Genomic DNA, 20,011 nt, shown 5'->3' with positions numbered 1-20,011 from the left:
TAGTCCACCGATTCTTTGTAAATGATTATTTTCTCCCAATCTACCTCATCTGGCTGGTTTTCATTGGCCCCAAATCTAATAGTGGGATATATGATAAAGGTTTAAGAACAGGGTGCCTTAAAAGCAATAACGTAAATGTATCGGTTGCTGCCATTGTTGGAGAGAACATGTACTTCTTCATACACATTATAACTTTGTAACTTTGTCCACTCAAGGAGTAGCTTTAATTGATCTGGTTGCATTATGATGAGAGGTGCATAGTAGAAGGCTCCAAGTTGCACGAAATTCTATTTGGATGCAGGTGATGATGTGCTGTCCCGCCTTCACCAATTCATACAAGATGGGGAACGTGGCTCGAAGCTACTGTTTATTATACAGATTATTTTAAGGTAGTAAAAAAGATAGTTGAAGACCTCGATTCTGAAGAAGTTGCTCCTACTAAAGAAACTTAAGAAGTTTTGAGCAAAGATGACGTTCGTGGGCAACTTATATTTATTCATTTCAATTTGCATGGCATACCTTCAGCCATCAAGAAATCGCAAGAAATGGACTGCCTCTTCACAACAGTATTGGAATTGTTGAAGTTGAATGATCCCTAATGAACCTAACTATTCAAGTTTCCTCGGATAAACTGCAGAGTGTAGTACTGAAAAGCTCCGGTCTCCTCGAACTTGAAAGCATTTCTGGTGTTATCCAAGGCAAAGGCAAATTTCACAGTGCATCCATACTAGAAGTCTCTTATTTTGTCAAGTTGGAGTACACTCCAACTGTGGCATGTGATGTGGACAGAGTGTTTTCGGAGTACAAAGTCGTTTTAAGGGAAAATAGGCGCAAGTCTGTGTTTCAAAACCTATTAAGTCATGCAGTGATTAAATGTAAGCAAGACATTTGAATTTCATTGACAAACTGGAGCATTTTATTGTGGTACAGTATGTAATTTTTTTGGGGGGTAATCTTTAAAGTGTAACATTCATTTCTTATAAATCTATAATTGATATCAGATATATGTTTGTTTTCAATACATATTTGAAAAATTTTACTGCATATTTTAGTACTTTAAAGTGCATAATTTGGCATTTTTTAAGCGCATAATTATCCAAAGCTAGTTCATAACCTTTTGGTTATGTGCCTTATTGTTTTTTTCTTAATCACACAGGTTTTGTCTTGCAAAAATTACCGATTTGATCTTAACGATAAACGCCCTTTTGATCATTATTTTTAGCTGCTTCCTTTATTCTCTTCAGATGATCAATTTCTGGGTTGTTTTTTAATTTCCTCTGTAGTCCTTTAAGTTCATTATCCTTCTTCATCAGCTTTTCTCACAATCTCAGAATTCTCAATAGGAGCCTCGGATTTATGATCTTCTGATGACTGCTGTTGGAATATAGACTCTTAAGACATAATTAAAATCTATTAAAGAAACTATTTAAAATATTTTATGTTGGGTCCACCTTGTCAATAAACTTTTAATGATTGAGAATTTCAGGATCAATATGCATTCCCTTCATTAGTGAATTATTACAAGTTTATTGACAAGGTGGACCCAACATAAACTATTTTAAATAGTTTCTTTAATAGATTTAGACAAGTTAATACAGAATCAAATAAAATACCTATTACGGTTAAGTTTATCAACAGTAAGACATTATTGTTCACAAAGTTCGTAAGTGTCATCCAATGTATTTCCTGCAGTTGGAAGAGCTTGTTTCTTCACGGGTTTGCTGCAAAGAAATATCTTGTCACTCTCTGGACTTTTGTGCAGCTATTTTTCAGGTTTGGAGGTAATGGGGATAATTTGGAAAGGGACTAGGCACAACATCTGGCTTCAGTACCTTTCTCTCATAGTTTTCTCGGTAATCCCTATCTCTAAAATGCAGACTACAAACATGAGAATAATTGGATGGAATCCATTCACTATCCTCGTAAGTTCTTTAGGGGATTTCATGAAACCTCACACCTGAAGAATTTAGATTCCCTTGCTTTGATTTACAGAGAGGAACACAACAAATCATCCTCTTACATCCAGAAACACACACATTTAATACTAAGAATAGATGCACAGGAATGTGGGTGCAGAGATAAATTGGGTGCATTAGCTGGTGCTCATAGCGTAGGTTTGAAATACAGAGAGCTCACGCTAAGCTGCATGTTAACCGCATAGTATAGAGCAGGCAGTATTTAGGATTGAGATGGCGGTGGTCTACAACAAAGTACTTGCCACGGTGAAAAGCTATAGCTGTTTAAACTACAATGATAATTCGGGTTTTACAGAAATAATGTCCGAGCCATGTGTATTTATATGGTTTAAAATGCAACAGCATATATTATTCCCTAGTTTTAATGCACTGTATACAAATCCGTTTTTTAGTGTCCATTATTTAAATGAATAGTAGAATTATATGGATATAAGTAATGTTCTTGTTACAGGCTCGCCTCTCAAATCGAAATGATTCACCACATCCACAAAGTGTTCCCGACAATAATGAAGATTATTAAATGTTAAACAATTAATTTATTGAAACCACCTATTTAATACTAGTAAAAGTCTTTAGGATTATATTACTATCAATATATTAAGTTTAAGTGTGGTGCATGTTTTGCCTGTTATTGCAGGCATCATCAGCTATGAATTCTACTCCAAGTCAGAGCTCTGAGTGGATGCTATACTTGGATTATTCATAAATCAATATTTTTTATATAACAATTTGCAATGAAGTACAAGAACGTTAAGGTCACAATTTGGAGTGAATACGTCATTCATGTCTTAAGGTTCTAACGTGACGTCCAACTCGTGTTTACATCCAATGGAAATAATACAAGTGTCAAATCTTATAATGCCGATAATGAGAACGGCATGAAACATCTATACATTTTTCATCTTATTAGGAGATTAACTTGCACTAGAACTATTCTTAAAAACTATTTTTTACAACAATTTACATTAATGTATATACATATGGTACAATTTGGAAATGAACTAGCCGATCTTTTAAAGATCCAATGGGACGTACCACTCATATCCACGTCGAATGGAGATAATACAAAATATCAACACTCATAATGATGATACTGGGATGGCAATTGTAGTCTGTTGGAATCATAACATTTAAACATTTCTTTTTACATTTATAGGAGATTAAATATGTTCATCTTATATGGTTTTAGGGACGGTCCAAATATTCTATAGATCAACATCACTTCCCTGAAGAATGAGAATTATTATTAAAGTGGCGTGCCGGTTGGATGGCAAGGATGCTGGTAGAGAGCTTGGTCGAGTTTCATTAAATAACGGATTATTTCATCTCTGTATTAACATGCTGTATGTTGTTTACGTTGTGAAGCTTTTTGAAGTTATTCCGTGTAAGCCTGAAAAAGAGTTCGACTGGATTCTGGAAGTAAGTGTGCGGCTAGGGAGTATGTTGAAATCTTTTAGACGTTAGGAGGAAGCCCAGTTTTGTTGCTTGCATGTACCATATGTATATACATTAGTGTAAATTGTTGTAAAAAATAATTTTTAAGAATAGTTCTAGAACAAATTAATCTCCTAATAAGCTGAAAAAATGTATAGATGTTTCATGCCGTTCTCATTATCGGCATTATAAAAGTTGACGCTTAGTATTATTTCCATTGGATGTAAACATGAATTGGATGTCACATTAGAACCTTAAGACATGAATGATTTATTCACTCCAAATTATGACCTTAACATTCTTGTAGTTCAGTGCAAAGTGTTATATAAAAAAATATTGATTTATGAATCCTAGTATAGCATCCAATCAGAGCTCTAACTTAGAGTAGAATTCATGGCTGATGATGCCTGCAATGCCAGGCGAAACATGTACCATACTTAAACTTAATATAATGACAGTGATATAGTCCTAAAGACTTTACTATACTAAAAGTCAACTGAAGAGCTGAGGAAAAGTATTCTGCTGCATGTGAGCACGCCTCCCTGTTTCCCTTCCCGCCTCGGTTCTCCACCGCCACAACCAGCTTAATATTTATGTTGTGCGTCTATCTGACAAGTTCACTTCATTCTCAAATAGTGTAGCATCAAAAGAAATCATTTCCTTTGTAGTTGTACTCTGATTACGTACCATACCTATTTATTCCTTTACCGACCATGTAAAACCTACAGATTACTGATGAATATTGAGGCAAGAGAAGCAAGGTTTATTTTTATTTCATAATGCAATTTGTGTGAGGCACATGGGGACGTACAACAAAAAGTATGACGACATGTATACGATTCCTCTTTCGTGCAACGACTGTCAGTGGCAGTTTCTCACAATTCAACAAACTAAAAACCCACCTATGAGAGGGATTCCAAAATACAGTGTTTCCAGGAATGTTGTAAATATTGTAGTCTTTTTTTTTTTTTTTTTTTTTTTTTTTTTTTTTTTTTTTTTTTTTGCTAGGGGCTTTATGTCGCACCGACACAGATAGGTCTTATGGCGACGATGGGATAGGAAAGGCCTGGGAGTTGGAAGGAAGCGGCCGTGGCCTTAATTAAGGTACAGCCCCAGCATTTGCCTGGTGTGAAAATGGGAAACCACGGAAAACCATTTTCAGGGCTGCCGATAGTGGGATTCGAACCTACTATCTTCCGGATGCAAGCTCACAGCCGCGCGCTTCTACGCGCACGGCCAACTCGCCCGGTATTCTCTTTATTTGGAAGGTAAAAACAAATTAATGATCCCCTCGTGACAACATTTCTGCAGAAGGAGGGCAGTTACAAAAATAAAGTAAAAATTATTATTATTATTATTATTATTATTATTACTACGAGTACGCTAAGGATCCTATACGTATACCGTGTTAAGGCCCTTCCTGTTGTACTTACGGCGAGTGCATGGTTCGAACTGAGCTGACACATTGGCCTACTGACGAACAGTCAAATGCACAAACATTTTGTCACATAAATCCGTCATGCAGCTTAGTTGAGTTACGTTTTGCTTCCTTTATCTTATCGCCTTGATTGGTTGTTTACATAATTAAGACACTTTCTGAAAAAATTTTCAGCGACAAGGGAGACACATCGTCAGAAAACCTCACGACATATATAAACAACCACAGGCCAGCATATACGATATGGTACCACAAGAAAACATACGAATTCCTTTAAATTCTGCACGAGCCGTGCAAACACTGCATGTAGAAACTCCGGTCAGCTGCGCGCTTTATTTTGTTTCACCACTTTTTCCACAGTTCACAGCAAATTCTCATCTCATAGGCTACTTTAAACATTCATAACAATTTGTTTAGACTTCCTACTTAATCCCCCCCCCGTTTTATTAGCTTTAAAGTATTACACTTGTTACACAAGCGTCACAGTATCACCCACGTGTTGTTCACGGCTGGCAGCCATTATGGATATTGAGCATGCTATTGCAGCCAGTACTGCCAACAGTTTTCTTGGATACATCTTCAACGCCATAAAAAATATGCGACCTAAACAACAATGGAATGAACTCGAACAAAGCCTAAAAGTACACAATGCAATAAGATATCAAACTCATGTTAAATAAGTATTTACTTTGCTACATACACCATCGAGAACAATAGCTATTCACAGCCATCTACATATGAAATATAAGAGTTGGTAACAAACTCGAATAACATACAATTTGTGGAATATTTCCATATTAATTTTCTACAGCGCAAAAATTTTTTATTGGTCAAGTCAGTTCACCACAATATCCAACCAAACTGCGGGAAGCTCCTGACTGCAGCAAAAAGCAACAAACATAGGAACTATTTACCACTGTGGAAGCCTCTTAACTGACCAGAAGTCTGGCTAACATCAAAGGGACCGCTTAGGTCTTGAGTTGACTCTCAGTATAGTATTGAATAGGTGGCTTCAATAAATTAATTGTTTAATATTTAATAAATGAATTTCAATAGGGTCAAAATGAAAATAATCACTATGCAGATACCAATACCTATCAGACTGAGGATGACATGACTTGCACCAGTAACAAGAGCAGTGCCAATAGAGGAAGAAAGAGAAAAACAAACACATCCAAACGGCTTGCCATATGAGGAGAAACAGAGGTTTGTCAGACTCAAATAGAAGGGGTAAGGGCAGATGCGCTGAGGCTACAAAATTGGGCCCGAACTGTAAATGATAAGAGAGAAAATTGTAGATGAATTTTGGAAAATGAGACATTTTAATTTGCTGAATACTTTTTGCCTTAAAATGGAAAAAACCAAGTGTAAGAAAAAGAAGACAAGGTCTACATCTAAACAGGGTTGTTCTTTTCAATATTTGGTTCTTGACGATTCAAGAGGAAAATGTTGAAGTGGGTAAGGTGGCATATTTAAGCATCATGGTCTCCAAAAATCAGTGCGGTCGCACATTGAAAATATTGTGGCAGGTATAAAGAAAGGTAATGTTAATACCACCTAATGATCAGTGAGGTCAAAATCACAGTCATCCACAAGCAATATACTAAAGAAGACATTGAAGGTCCTAAGCTACTCACGAAACTACTTACCCCCCATAAAAAAGACACTACTCATGAAAAAAGAACCCAGAGAAATGATTCATGACAATGGACGATACTGTAGAAGTATGTTCTAATATATAAAAGGAAGAGTGCATTCAGGCATAAAGACAGTATTGTTCGAGTGATAAATTTTGCCACATTTTCACACTCGGCACAAAAATTGCTAGGAGCTTTACGTCGCACCGACACAGATAGGTCTTATGGCGACGATGGGAGAGGAAAGGCCTAGGAGTTGGAAGGAAGCGGCCGTGGCCTTAATTAAGGTACAGCCCCAGCATTTGCCTGGTGTGAAAATGGGAAACCACGGAAAACCATTTTCAGGGCTGCTGATAGTGGGATTCGAACCTACTATCTCCCGGATGCAAGCTCACAGCCGCGCGCCTCTACACGCACGGCCAACACGCCCGGTAGCACAAAAATTATGGGAACAGGTTTAATGCTGTGTAGAATCTCGACATATGGATTCGTGAAAAGAAGCCTATGTTAGTGAAGGAATTGCATGCTTTATTTAATTAACAACAAAATTATCACCATTGCATTTAGCTATTCACCACAATTCACAACACAACAGATGAACTACCACAATCACAATGTAAAGTTCTTGCTGAACACACTGCATACCCGAGCGACAGTTGTCTAATACGGTCTTGCACCTCCCGTAGCTTCAATTACAGCTGCACACCTGCATGGCATGCTGCGTATGTAATGTCGGATGACTGATGGTGGAATGGCATCCTACTTCTCAACCAGTGCTTCACTGAGGTCATGTATTGCTTGTGGAGCATTTTCATGCTGTCGAATAAGTCTCTGCAATACATCCCATAAGTGTTCCAGTGAATTTAGGACGGGGCTCCATACAGGCCACTCCATCACAGAGATGTGCAAACATTGGAGTTGTTCTCTGGGGTCTCGTGCAGTATGTGCTGTCGTATTATGATGCATCAGCAAGAAATTAGGTCCTACATCAAGAGCACCAGGAGCAATAGGGTCGTTCACGATGTCCATGATGTATACCGCATTCTGACAGGCAGGTATCATCACAAGATCTATAAGATTATGAATCATGATCCCTCCCCACACCATGGCCGATCCACCACATCTGTCCACTTCCTGCATAAGACCTTCAGTGAATCACTGTCCTCGTCTCCACACGCACTGATGGCCATCCAGTCCACGTAAGGTAAACCTGGACTCATCTGTAAACATTAACTGACACCAGTGTCTCAGTTGCCAGTGATGATATTCTCTGGCAAATGCAAGACTAGCTCTACGGTGTTCCCTAGTGAAGGGGGTTACACGAACACGTTTTCTGGAGTGTATGTTATCCTCTCTTAATTGAATGTGTATGGTCTGAACACAGCTAAACGCCAGTGGCTCTTGTAAGATCACTTCGCAGTTTCCTGGCACTAGCAGAGGACCAGCATTGTGCTGATAGCCATAAAAATCTGTCTGGTAAAGCAGTATTTTTCCATCTGCGGCCTTGTCCATGGCGTTCAATATACCCTCCTGTCTCTGCATAACGATGCTATAGCCTGTGCACAACGGATGGAGACACTCTTGAGGTCGTTAGACACATACTGCATTGTTCTCCCTTCTTGACCTGGGCAACAGCTCAGGACACTTCAATAGAGTGGCGAGTAATTTGTGTACTGCGGACTACTTTGTATTGAGACCCGATGGGACTGGAACTATATTTATGTTAAACCTCTACATAACTAAACTAACGTGACTGGATTACTATGGTGTGCACCAATTAATATAAACATGTACAGGTTTCATGCTCCACGACAAACTTTTACGGCATAGCAAACATTTGTTCCCCTAATTTTTGTGCCGAGTGTAAATCCTTCAAGTCTCCAAAGAGCAACACATGTCATGAATGTGACTCAAACTAAAATGACCTGCATGTCATAAAACAGCTCTCTCAGAAGTATGAGCTTCACCACTGCAGAACTGAAGTTGGTCAGGATGCAATTAAAATTGCTACTGAATGTGGAAGGGAGCCAGAAATATACATAGGAACGTTTGACTTGCAACTAGCGCCCTTCCAATGCTGTAACAGTCAACGGCCATTCGTTTTATAAAAAAAAGGCAATCTTCTGCTGTAACTTCAGTAACTTTCTGATAATCAGGGATATTTTCATCTCTGGGACGAAAGAAAATACATTGTGAGCTGTTTACTGAAAGACTTTGAGCTACATAATACACTGGCAGGAAATGAAAGCCTACCACTGAGGAGGTTAAATAAATAAATAAATAAATAAATAAATAAATAAATAAATAAATAAATAAATAAATAAATAAATAAATAAATAAATAAATAAATAAATAAATAAATAAATAAATAAATAAATAAATAAATAAATAAATAAATAAATAAATAAATAAATAAATAAATAAATAAATAAATAAATAAATAAATAAATAAATAAATAAATAAATAAATAAATAAATAAATAAATAAATAAATAAATAAATAAATAAATAAATAAATAAATAAATAAATAAATAAATAAATAAATAAATAAATAAATAAATAAATAAATAAATAAATAAATAAATAAATAAATAAATAAATAAATAAATAAATAAATAAATAAATAAATAAATAAATAAATAAATAAATAAATAAATAAATAAATAAATAAATAAATAAATAAATAAATAAATAAATAAATAAATAAATAAATAAATAAATAAATAAATAAATAAATAAATAAATAAATAAATAAATAAATAAATAAATAAATAAATAAATAAATAAATAAATAAATAAATAAATAAATAAATAAATAAATAAATAAATAAATAAATAAATAAATAAATAAATAAATAAATAAATAAATAAATAAATAAATAAATAAATAAATAAATAAATAAATAAATAAATAAATAAATAAATAAATAAATAAATAAATAAATAAATAAATAAATAAATAAATAAATAAATAAATAAATAAATAAATAAATAAATAAATAAATAAATAAATAAATAAATAAATAAATAAATAAATAAATAAATAAATAAATAAATAAATAAATAAATAAATAAATAAATAAATAAATAAATAAATAAATAAATAAATAAATAAATAAATAAATAAATAAATAAATAAATAAATAAATAAATAAATAAATAAATAAATAAATAAATAAATAAATAAATAAATAAATAAATAAATAAATAAATAAATAAATAAATAAATAAATAAATAAATAAATAAATAAATAAATAAATAAATAAATAAATAAATAAATAAATAAATAAATAAATAAATAAATAAATAAATAAATAAATAAATAAATAAATAAATAAATAAATAAATAAATAAATAAATAAATAAATAAATAAATAAATAAATAAATAAATAAATAAATAAATAAATAAATAAATAAATAAATAAATAAATAAATAAATAAATAAATAAATAAATAAATAAATAAATAAATAAATAAATAAATAAATTAATTAATTCTGCAGGCATGTTTGGAAATCTGAAAGATGACACTGATTCAAATTTGTACTATGCCACTATGTCCTTGCAAAGCAAGTTTGCTTTAAATATGCATGGTACACCTTGTGAATGTTAAGTTATCATCCGGTGTTGATGTAAAGTAGGTGCGAGCCAAATATGCCTTTTAAGAAGACTGAAAGGCAGTTTCAACAGCTTACTGAGTTTAAACAAGGCCAGGTAATGGGGCTATAGGAAGGTGGATGTTCTTTCCATGATACCGCAGAAACAATTGGCAGGGAGGATTCCACAGTGCATCGGTGTAGGCAACAATGGTGATGGGAAGACACTGCCTCAAGGAAACAGAGTCTGGTCACACACAGGTCACTACAGAGAGGGAAGATCGCTATATTTGCCACATAGCTATGGTGAATTTTACTGCATCTGCAGCAGCCATTAGAGCTTCCATTGACACCAATGTCACAGCAAACTGTAACAAATAGATTTACTTGATGGACAGCTCCGAGTCCAACATCCTAGAGCATTCATACCACCAACTCTAAGTCACTGCCACTTGCGACTTCAGTGGTGTAAAGCTAGAGCTAATTTGAGGATAGAGTGGAGATCTGTTGTCTTAACAGATGAGAGCAGTTTCTGTGTAGGTGGCAGTCATGGTCGTAGGTTGGTATGGAGGAGGCCAGGTGTGCGCTTCGAACAAAGCTGTCTGCAGTGTAGACATACTGGATTACATTAGGAGTTATGGTCTAGGGAGTGATTTCCTTTAACAGCAGGAGCACTCTTGTCATTATCCCAAGAACTTGGAGAGTGGATTTGAATGTTAGACATGATTAAACCAGTTCTGCTGCCATTCATTCACAGTATTCAATGGGAAGTTTTCCAACAGGAAAATGGTCACACTCATGCCACTGCTGTCACCCAACATGTTCTACAAAGTGCCATTCAGTTGCCTTGGCTTGCGAGATCACCAGACCATTTGCCTACTGTGCACCTATCAGATGTTATGACACAAAAAATCCAGCGTCATCCAATACCATCATTAACTGTTGCTGTTTTGAATGACCATGTACAACAGGTGTAACTCCATTCCACAAAATGACATACGGCACATGTACGACACAATAAAAGCTTGCATTCAAACTCGTGGTGACTACAGTGCCATGTCTCCTCATACATACTTGAACCAATGGAAATTTTAATCAAATAAATAAGTTACCCAGACAATTGCTTAACCTGAACTGCATTCCTCTAAACCAATGTACCGGGTGAGTTGGCCGTGCGGTTAGGAGCGCGCAGCTGTGAGCTTGCATCTGGGAGCAGCCCTGAAGATGGTTTTCCGTGGTTTCTTATTTTCACACCAGGCAAATGCTGGGGCTGTACCGTAATTAAGGCCACGGCCGCTTCCTTCCAATTCGTAGGCCTATCCTATCCCATCGTCGCCATAAGACCCATCTGTGTCGGTGCGATGTAAAGCAACTAGCAAGCAAGTAACTAAACCAATGTCTTCTTGGTGTTAAGATTTCATTTTCTGCCAGCGTATTTTTGGTTCCACACTTATTGCTCTTTCAGGCAAATGTGGGAGCCAGAATAAAAACTGGACTATTGTTGCAACATGGTATAAGCTTCTGGCAAAGGAACCTTAGGAAAAAAAAAAAAGCACACTTTTCCTGAAGTTGGTCACATGATGTTGCCATCTGACAGGGACTTCTGCATCGTAGAACATGTACGGAACCATTACCAGTTTGTTTACTCTCCTAGTTAATGGATGAATATCCTTGAAATATTTCAAATGACAAAAGCCATTCATTATGCATGCCAAGACCAGACCAGATTTTGTAAATGTTTCTCCACTGAGAGATGCATTTATACAGAAAAATGTATCAGATGGAATTGGTATACAAATTTTTTTACGATTCTGCAGAGGACCCTAGTGTAAGGTTATCTATCATCTTAATAATTCAGTGTATCCCCCGAGGAAGAAAAGCAGACCAACAAACTTTTCAGGACGTTTAATCAGTCCTCTGGGTGTGAAATATGATGGACCTCACCCTATTGAAGCTTCAAAGCTAACTTATGTCCCGTATGAGGTGGATTCCACAGGTACTGTACTGTACGAGTACTGTAAGACCTAAAAAAACTGAGAATGAAACAAACTGATAATGAATACTCAAATTGTTTGATATGCAAGATTTTCGTGTAAATAATATTATCTACCTCCAGTCATGCAACCAGTTTCCAAGAAGGCTTCCAGAAGTGCATGAAAAAATATGTGATGTACTTTCTATATGTCAATCATTTATACATACATACCAATACGAGAAGATCAAACTTCTTTTGCTCAGGTACATATTTGGATACTTGAAGCACTAAGTGGAGACCTGAATCCACAATGCCCTTTCTCTCGCCTACCATGATGCTGCCAACAGCTGCAACAAGCATAAAGAGAGTAATGAAAACAATGTATATTTCCACCCATCCAGAATACAGTCTATTCTTCAAATAATGGCATAAGGATGATAATCTTGAATATGTAATATACAGTAGAAGTCCGTTATAGCGAGTACGGCATATAACGAGAACCCTGTTATAACGATAGCTTGTGTCCGTCCCTTCAAAATCCCTATATTAAACTATGTATTATCCTTCGGTTACAGCGAGAATTCTATCACTGACACATCCGTTATAACGAGCGATTATTCACGCTCGATTTTTTCTGTTGGCGATATTTATGTACCCAGTCATTATACTGCAAGCGATCGATCATCTTCGGTACCGTATCGTTTTCTTGCTATGCCCACCAGCGAGCTCTCTCGTCGAGGTTCGAAGGCAATGTCAGAGTCGATTAGTAATACCATAGCTGACAACTTTTAGAAATCAAAAATAGGAAGATTTTAAATTCTTGGATTTCATCACCCATATTGCATCACGGTCTAAGTGAAAAAAGGACAGAATAGAAAGCATACATATCTACAGTTACAATGGGAATTGACCATTAAATTTAAAATCTTAAACTAAAAACACATTTAATTGTTTACAAGAAAATGTACCTAATCACTCTCATTTATGACACATACGAATAATAATACAGTCAAACCTCGATATCTTTAACCTCCATTACTAGAATTTTCATTATCTCGAACTAAGATTTTCCGGCCGTTTGTCCTATTCTTGACGTTTATTTATTTCTCTATTCTCGAAATTCGGTTATACGAATTTCTCGATTTCTCGAAGCAAACATTTCCTCCCTTGAAGCAGAAATTACTCCGTAACTCGAACTGTGTGCAACATTAACTGTACAATACGGCATTCGCGGTTTGTGAGGAACAATTAACAAGTAAAGAAAGGGTTCCAGTGAAGCTGGAAACTAATATGACGGCATCCAAAAACGCGAACTTCTAGTGATCGGCAAATCCTCGCCATGTCTCGGGTGTCAATTAATTACCGGTCACGTACAAAAGCAAGCCCAGAAGTCGCGGATGACAAGCTCCATTTATGAAACTCGGCTGCGTGTATTGACAAGAAGTTTCAACATGAAGGGAGGAAAGGTTAACTGCAACAAACAGATGAGACTAACGGATTTTTTTTCCAAACGTGTTAATGGAACTATGTTTCTTGTTTCATTACTTTATGTACTGTGTCCTGTCTTCTAAAACGTTACTATAATAAGTGTTATAATTAAAGTGATGCCGTAAAATAGAGTTGCTTCGTATATTTTTAAGTACCGTTAAACATAATGCATTCAGTAAAAGCCCGTAGATACACGATTCAATTATGTGCTATACATGCTCAAAAACGGTAAGTTATTCTCTATATCTCGAAATTTTGATAACTTGAAATAAAATTTATCTCCCGAGGTGATTCGCATAATAGTTTCCTTTATTAGACTGTAAAATGAACGGAAATTTAATTTTATAGGTATCTCTGAACACTTGGAGGTAACGTTTGTTATGTTTTTTGGCGATAACGTGAAGAGAAAATACCAGAAACTGTCGCCAACACAACTCCCTGAAATACATTCAACTCATTAAAATTATTAAGTAAGAATAAACAAAAATGCACTGAAATACGCTAAATTACCACATACAAAACAGATCGGTATGTCTCATACATTATTAACATACGACTTTGACATGGGAAAAAGCACGGAACCGCTAGAAAAAACACGCGGCATACAATTCCAATGAAATTACGCACAAGAACGATGTTAATAGTGCGCAAACCACACAATATGAAACTCATTCTTTCGTCCCGATTAACCGAGTCGATAGCGCTCACTAGCCTCTCTTGCTTGTAGGACGATTGCCGTCCCGAATCCCCAACCGTAAAGCACACATGCTGCTATAGCGAGCAGGAAACACGAAGGCGACGGACGATACACTCGCGAAATAAAGCATCAAATAAAAACGCTTGAAAATGAAGTTGGGTAAATTTCACAAGAACATAAGAATTTATCCTTTATCCTAGGGTATGAGTATTGACTGTACTGGAGGTTATATTGGTAAAAAATAGGAAGAATTAAAAATAAATCGGAAAATCGGCAGAAGAGTTTTAAAAAAAAGGAAAGTTTCCAGGTAAATCGGAAGGGTTGGCAGGTATGGTAATAACCGTCGATTGCTCTTCCATGAGGAAAATGAAAGAGAGAACACGTTTTCGTAATAAATGCGTAAATAATGTGTCCGATAGCCGTTTATAACTCGTTAAAGATAAACGCTGAATACGCGATCGCTTTTAATGCTAAATACCGCAATTAAGTAAGAATGAGATAGGCCTACACCTGAAGATATGGCAGAGTGCGTCATTGATTATCAAGTTCGTTTATATTTTCTCGCGGCTGTTAAATTACGGAAAGGCTATTATCATGTAAATTTATAGTGAGAAGGTTATAATTTCTCTACTTCCGCTTGAAGTATGTTTTCATCATACATATAGTACCGATAAGTTAGGATGTGTGATGCTATTTGAATAACAAAACTGAAATGTTTGCCACAAAATGCGATCGATCATCTTCGGTACAGTATAGTTTTCGCTCTATGTGCATTTGCGAGCTCTCTCGTCAACATTCGAAGGCGATACTGGAGTCGATTAGTAATACCCGTCGACTGCTGTTCTCAAAAGAAAATTCTAAATGAAAGAGGACAAGACGTTTTCGTAATAAATGCATAAATAACGTGGCCGATAGCAGTTGTCAACTCCTTAAAAATATAGGCTGAAGTAAATGATCTCTTAATTTTAGTGGTATACCGTATACTGAAATTAAGAAAGTGATACACCTCAAGATATGGCAGGGTACTATCACTGATTTCAGAGGATAGTTTATATTTTCTCACATCTAGTTAAATTTCGGAAAGCTATTTCCATGTCAATTTTTAGCGAGGAGGTTATAATTTCTCTACATGCGTTTCAAATAGGTTTCCATGATACATATACGGTTAGGTTAGGTTATGCCGTTTGAAAAAAGAACTGAAATGTTTGCCACAGAAGCCTCTGGAGTGATACCGTATTTCTTCGAATCCAAGACGACGTTTTCCCCCAGAATCTTGTGTGAAAAATCAAGGGTTGTTTTGCATTCGCGGCCTGATATTAATGAACATCACTGGCAACTACCGCAGTAACCAAACCACGCTGTTGCCTTTACCCCCGCGTGTTGACAATAAACGACCGCCTCTTTATCATAGGCCTACATCGCTAGCCATGGCGACCGGTCGTTCAGTGCCTATGTGTAACGTCACTGGATCTCGGAAAATAGTGAAGAGAGAATGACATTCTATTATCCTCTACAAAAAAGTTTCTCAAATCTGCAGTATGGCATCAAAACATGCGAGCCTTTGAATTGTTAGAAAGGCCACGGCTATCAGTAACAGTGTTATAACGCGTCTGCTGTTCCTGACGCTTAGTAAAATTAAGTTTTATAGACAGCAGGACTATTTTCGTGATGGATCGTTGTATTGTAAAGATACGTGGAACAAGTATTACCGGAAATTTTTCAGCGGGTTTTGGTCGATGTTATGATGCCAATTTTAAGTTACCGGAAATGGCTATTAAACACTCGGATGTTGTTGTGTTGTTGTTTGAGTAATCAGTCCATAGACTGGTTTGATGCAGCCCTCCATGCCACCCTATCCTGTGCTAACCTTTTCATTTCTACGTAACTATTGCATCCTACATCTGCTCTAATCTGTTTGTCATATTCATACCTTGGTCTACCCCTACCGTTCTTGCCACCTACACTTCCTTCAAAAACTAACTGAACAAGTCCTGGGTGTCTTAAGATGTGTCCTATCATTCTATCTCTTCTTCTCGTCAAATTTAGCCAAATCGATTTCCTCTCACCAATTCGATTCAGTATCTCTTCATTCGTGATTCGATCTATCCATCTCACCTTCAGCATTCTTCTGTAACACCACATTTCAAAAGCTTCCATTCTTTTTCTTTCTGAGCTAGTTATCGTCCATGTTTCACTTCCATACAATGCAATGCTGCACACAAAAGTCTTCAAAAACATCTTTCTAATTCCGATATCAATGTTTGAAGTGAGCAAATTTCTTTTCTTAAGAAAGCTCTTCCTTGCTTGTGCTAGTCTGCATTTTATGTCCTCCTTACTTCTGCCATCGTTGGTTATTTTACTACCCAAGTAACAATATTCATCTACTTCCTTTAAGACTTCGTTTCCTAATCTAATATTTCCTACATCACCTGCCTTCGTTCGACTGCACTCCATTACCTTTGTTTTGGACTTATTTATTTTCATCTTGTACTCCTTACCTAAGACTTCATCCATACCATTCAGCAACTTCGAGATCTTCTGCAGTCTCAGATAAAATAACAATATCATCGGCAAATCTCAAGGTTTTGATTTCCTCTCCTTGGACTGTGATTCCCTTTCCAAATTTCTCTTCGATTTCCTTTACTGCCTGTTCTATGTAAACATTGAAAAGGAGAGGGGACAAACTGCAGCCTTGCCTCACTCCTTTCTGGATTGCTGCTTCTTTTTTAAAGCCCTCGATTCTTATCACTGCAGACTGATTTTTATACAGGTTGTAGATAATTCTTCGTTCTCGGTATCTGATCCCTATCATCTTCAGAATCATAAATAGCCTGGTCCAATCAACATTATCGAATGCCTTTTCTAGATCTACGAATGCCATGTACGTGGGCTTGTCCTTCTTGATTCGATCCTCTAAGATCAGACGTAAAGTCAGGATTGCTTCACGTGTTCCTACATTTCTTCTGAAGCCAAATTGATCTTCCCCCAACTCAGCTTCAACTTGTTTTTCCATTCTTCTGTAAATAATACATGTTAAAATTTTGCAGGCATGAGATACTAAACTAATAGTGCGGTAGTTTTCACACCTGTCAGCACCGGCTTTCTTGGGAATAGATATAACAACATTCTGCTGAAAATCGGATGGGACTTCTCCTGTCTCATACATCTTGCACACTAAATGAAATAACCTTACCATGCTGGTTTCTCCTGAGGCAGTCAGTAATTCAGAGGGAATATCATCAATTCCAGGTGCCTTGTTCCTATATAGGTCACTCACAGCTCTGTCAAACTCTGACCTCAAAATTGGGTCTCCCATTTCATCAGCATCAACAGTCTCTTCATGTTCCAGAACGAAATTATCTACATCGTTACCTTGATACAACTGTTGGATATGCTCCTGCCATCTTTCTGCTTTGTCTTCTTTCCCTAGAAGTGGCTTTCCATCTGAGCTCTTAATATTCATGCACCTAGATTTCCTTTCTCCAAAGGTTTCCTTGATTTTCCTGTATGCAGCATCTACCTTTCCCAGGACCATACAGCCTTCGACATCCTTGCACTTCTCCTTCAGCCATTCTTCCTTAGCTACCTTGCACTTTCTATCCACTTCATTCTTTAATTGCCTGTATTCTTTTCTGCCCTCTTCATTTCTAGCATTCTTGTATTTTCGTCGTTCATCAATCTGGTCTAGTATCTCCTGAGTTATCCACTGATTCTTAGTTGATCTTTTCTTCCTTCCTAACATTTCTTCAGCAGCCCTACTGACTTCATTTTTCATGACTCTCCACTCTTCCTCTACTGTGTTTCCTTCGGCCTTTTCATTTAGTCCTTGTGCAACATGTTCCTTGAAACGATCCATCACACACTTTTCTTTCAACTTGTCTAGATCCCATCTTTTTGCATTCTTTCCTTTCTTCAATTTCTTCAACTTCCGATGGCATTTCATGACCAACAAGTTGTGGTCAGAGTCCACGTCTGCTCCTGGGAAAGTTTTGCAATCCAACACCTGGTTTCTGAATCTCTGCCTAATCATAATGAAGTCTATTTGATACCTTCCAGTGTCTCCAGGTCTCGTCCACGTATACAGCCGTCGTTTGTGGTGTTTGAACCAAGTATTGGCGAGGACTAAATTATGGTCAGTGCAGAATTCAACCAGCCGACTTCCTCTTTCGTTCCTTTGTCCCAATCCAAATTCTCCTACTGTGTATAATAATAATTATGTATGTATAATAATTGTGCAGCCGCAAGAAAATACGGCATAGGCCTAATTAAAGCCCATATTCGGCGTTACCGTGAAAACAAAGATAGCTTAAAAATGCGTACTGCACAAAAAATGCATTCAGTGGCCCGCAACAAGGACGCTTTAAAGAAGTTCAAGATGAAATTGTGAGGTATGTGCACAAGAATGCATGGGCGGAATTGCCATACCGCGGCGCAATAAACTAGTTTGTTGACTTTCAAAGTCAACTTATAAATCAACTTATGGATCAACTTATTAAGACTTTCAAAGTCTGCGATTAAGACCTATACATCGCTAGCCCTTGGCCGAATCTGGCAAGCAAAACATGCGTGTAGCGGCAGCCAGTTATATCTGATGCTGAGTGAAAGTACCGGTAACAGTTTTATAGTAAGCAAGAATATTTTCCTGGTGGATCGTCGTATTTTAGAGACGCGTGGAATGTGTATTGCCGGCAAATTTTCAACAAGTTCCCTTCGATATTATGATGCCAATTTTAAGTTAATGGTTATTAAACCCGCTGAAATAAAGCATAATTGTACAGCCGCAAAAAATACAGCGTAACTAAAGCCAGTGTTCGGCGCCTACAGTCTAAAAATACGTACTGTATAAGAAAAGACATTCATATGATTTTACAAAGCATTTTTTAAGCCTGACTAAATTTTGTTGAAGGAAAAAGTGGGAGTCATCTTGGATTCGGAGAAATACGGTAATACGTATTTTTCAGAATGAAATTAAACACACACTTTCGCGTAGTATCGGATTTCGAAAAACAACAAACAAGTAAGCCGCAGTGTGGATATTATCTGCGAAAACTCAAATTTTTAACAAACTGATTGCCATTTCATACTACAAAAATCGGATATAACGACAATCCGCTATAGCGAGTAAATTTTCCGCCATTATGAATTCTCGCTATAACGGACTTCTACTGCATATATAAAAGAACATGTCCTGACTGACTGATTCATCATCTAAATCTAAGAATTTCATTTTTGTCCGTATTGAACTGAGAATGGAAGATAGGAAACTTAAAAGGGTCCACCTTTTCAATACAAATAAATGTTATAGTTTATTTACAACATATATTTACACTTGGAACTAGTTTCGACTCTGTTTGGCGTCATCTTCAGCCAAAATGTGGGAAATAGGCATAGCGTGTAGACATTTATATTATACAAGGTGTTACATCAGTGTGATTAAATGAGAGAATTTGAAGACGTGAAGTACAATGTCAGTTTCAAAATGGTCATGAAGGGCGAGTCAAAATTGTATAAACATGAGATAACATAAACACATAAACAAAAAACATATATACATATAAACTGTAACAAGACCATGCGAAAGTGCGAGATGATTGGCATTGGAGATTCAAATTATTTCAGACACTCTTCCATTGAATGTTGCGTGCCGTGAGTGTAGTACAAAACATAGGTTAGATTTCAATAAACACAATCGTCTCAAAAAAGCACATAACATTTTAAAAAATATTTGGGTTGAGATGAAATTTGGCAGTTAGGGATTGAAATCACTT

General features: G+C 36.2%; 1 protein-coding gene across 1 annotated transcript in view; it reads right to left on the bottom strand.

The window, feature by feature from the left end:
• wapl (wings apart-like) overlaps positions 1-20,011 on the bottom strand; it is a 292,449-nt gene that overhangs the window by 84,593 nt on the left and 187,845 nt on the right. Inside the window, exon 10 of the mRNA XM_067150459.2 lies at positions 12,290-12,405. Within this exon, the coding sequence (XP_067006560.1) occupies positions 12,290-12,405 (116 nt within the window). The remainder of the gene's footprint in view (positions 1-12,289; positions 12,406-20,011) is intronic.

The sequence above is a fragment of the Anabrus simplex genome, chromosome 1 (genome assembly GCF_040414725.1).
Source record: "Anabrus simplex isolate iqAnaSimp1 chromosome 1, ASM4041472v1, whole genome shotgun sequence".
NCBI classification, from domain to species: domain Eukaryota; kingdom Metazoa; phylum Arthropoda; class Insecta; order Orthoptera; family Tettigoniidae; genus Anabrus; species Anabrus simplex.
The sequence above is the reverse complement of the archived record's forward strand: the minus strand, read 5'-3'. Positions and strand labels throughout refer to the sequence as shown.